This window comes from Antrostomus carolinensis, unplaced genomic scaffold (genome assembly GCF_000700745.2).
Source record: "Antrostomus carolinensis isolate BGI_N321 unplaced genomic scaffold, ASM70074v2 scaffold30933, whole genome shotgun sequence".
Taxonomy (NCBI): Eukaryota; Metazoa; Chordata; class Aves; order Caprimulgiformes; family Caprimulgidae; genus Antrostomus; species Antrostomus carolinensis.
The window spans coordinates 2,506-2,749 of NW_010307753.1; the positions used below are offsets into that span (position 1 = coordinate 2,506).

A 244-nucleotide genomic window follows, 5' to 3' on the forward strand; every position below is an offset into this window, starting at 1 on the left:
ATCACAGGCAGGTCGGGCAGGGGGGGCTGGCAGTGACACGATGCACCGTGGCCGCTCACCTGCTCCTTGGCAATGCGGTCAATGATGTCCTCCATGGTTTCGTGGGGGTAGCAGGTGAGGACCCCCTCCAGGCAGACGCTGCGCTGCCGCAGTGCCTCCCGCACACTGATGTCCAGGTTGTTGTAGGTCTTCTGGGCTGCCAGGTGCTGCAGAAGAGGTGGCTGTGCTCAGCACCCCAACGTGT

General features: G+C 63.5%; 1 protein-coding gene across 1 annotated transcript in view; it reads right to left on the bottom strand.

The window, feature by feature from the left end:
• Nucleotides 1-59: 59 nt before the first annotated feature.
• The window catches only part of LOC104523089 (5'-AMP-activated protein kinase subunit gamma-3), a gene marked incomplete at its 3' end in the record, with an annotated part of 2,375 nt that continues 2,190 nt past the window's right edge, over nucleotides 60-244 (bottom strand). Inside the window, exon 9 of the mRNA XM_010165554.1 lies at nucleotides 60-206. Within this exon, the coding sequence (XP_010163856.1) occupies nucleotides 60-206 (147 nt within the window). The remainder of the gene's footprint in view (nucleotides 207-244) is intronic.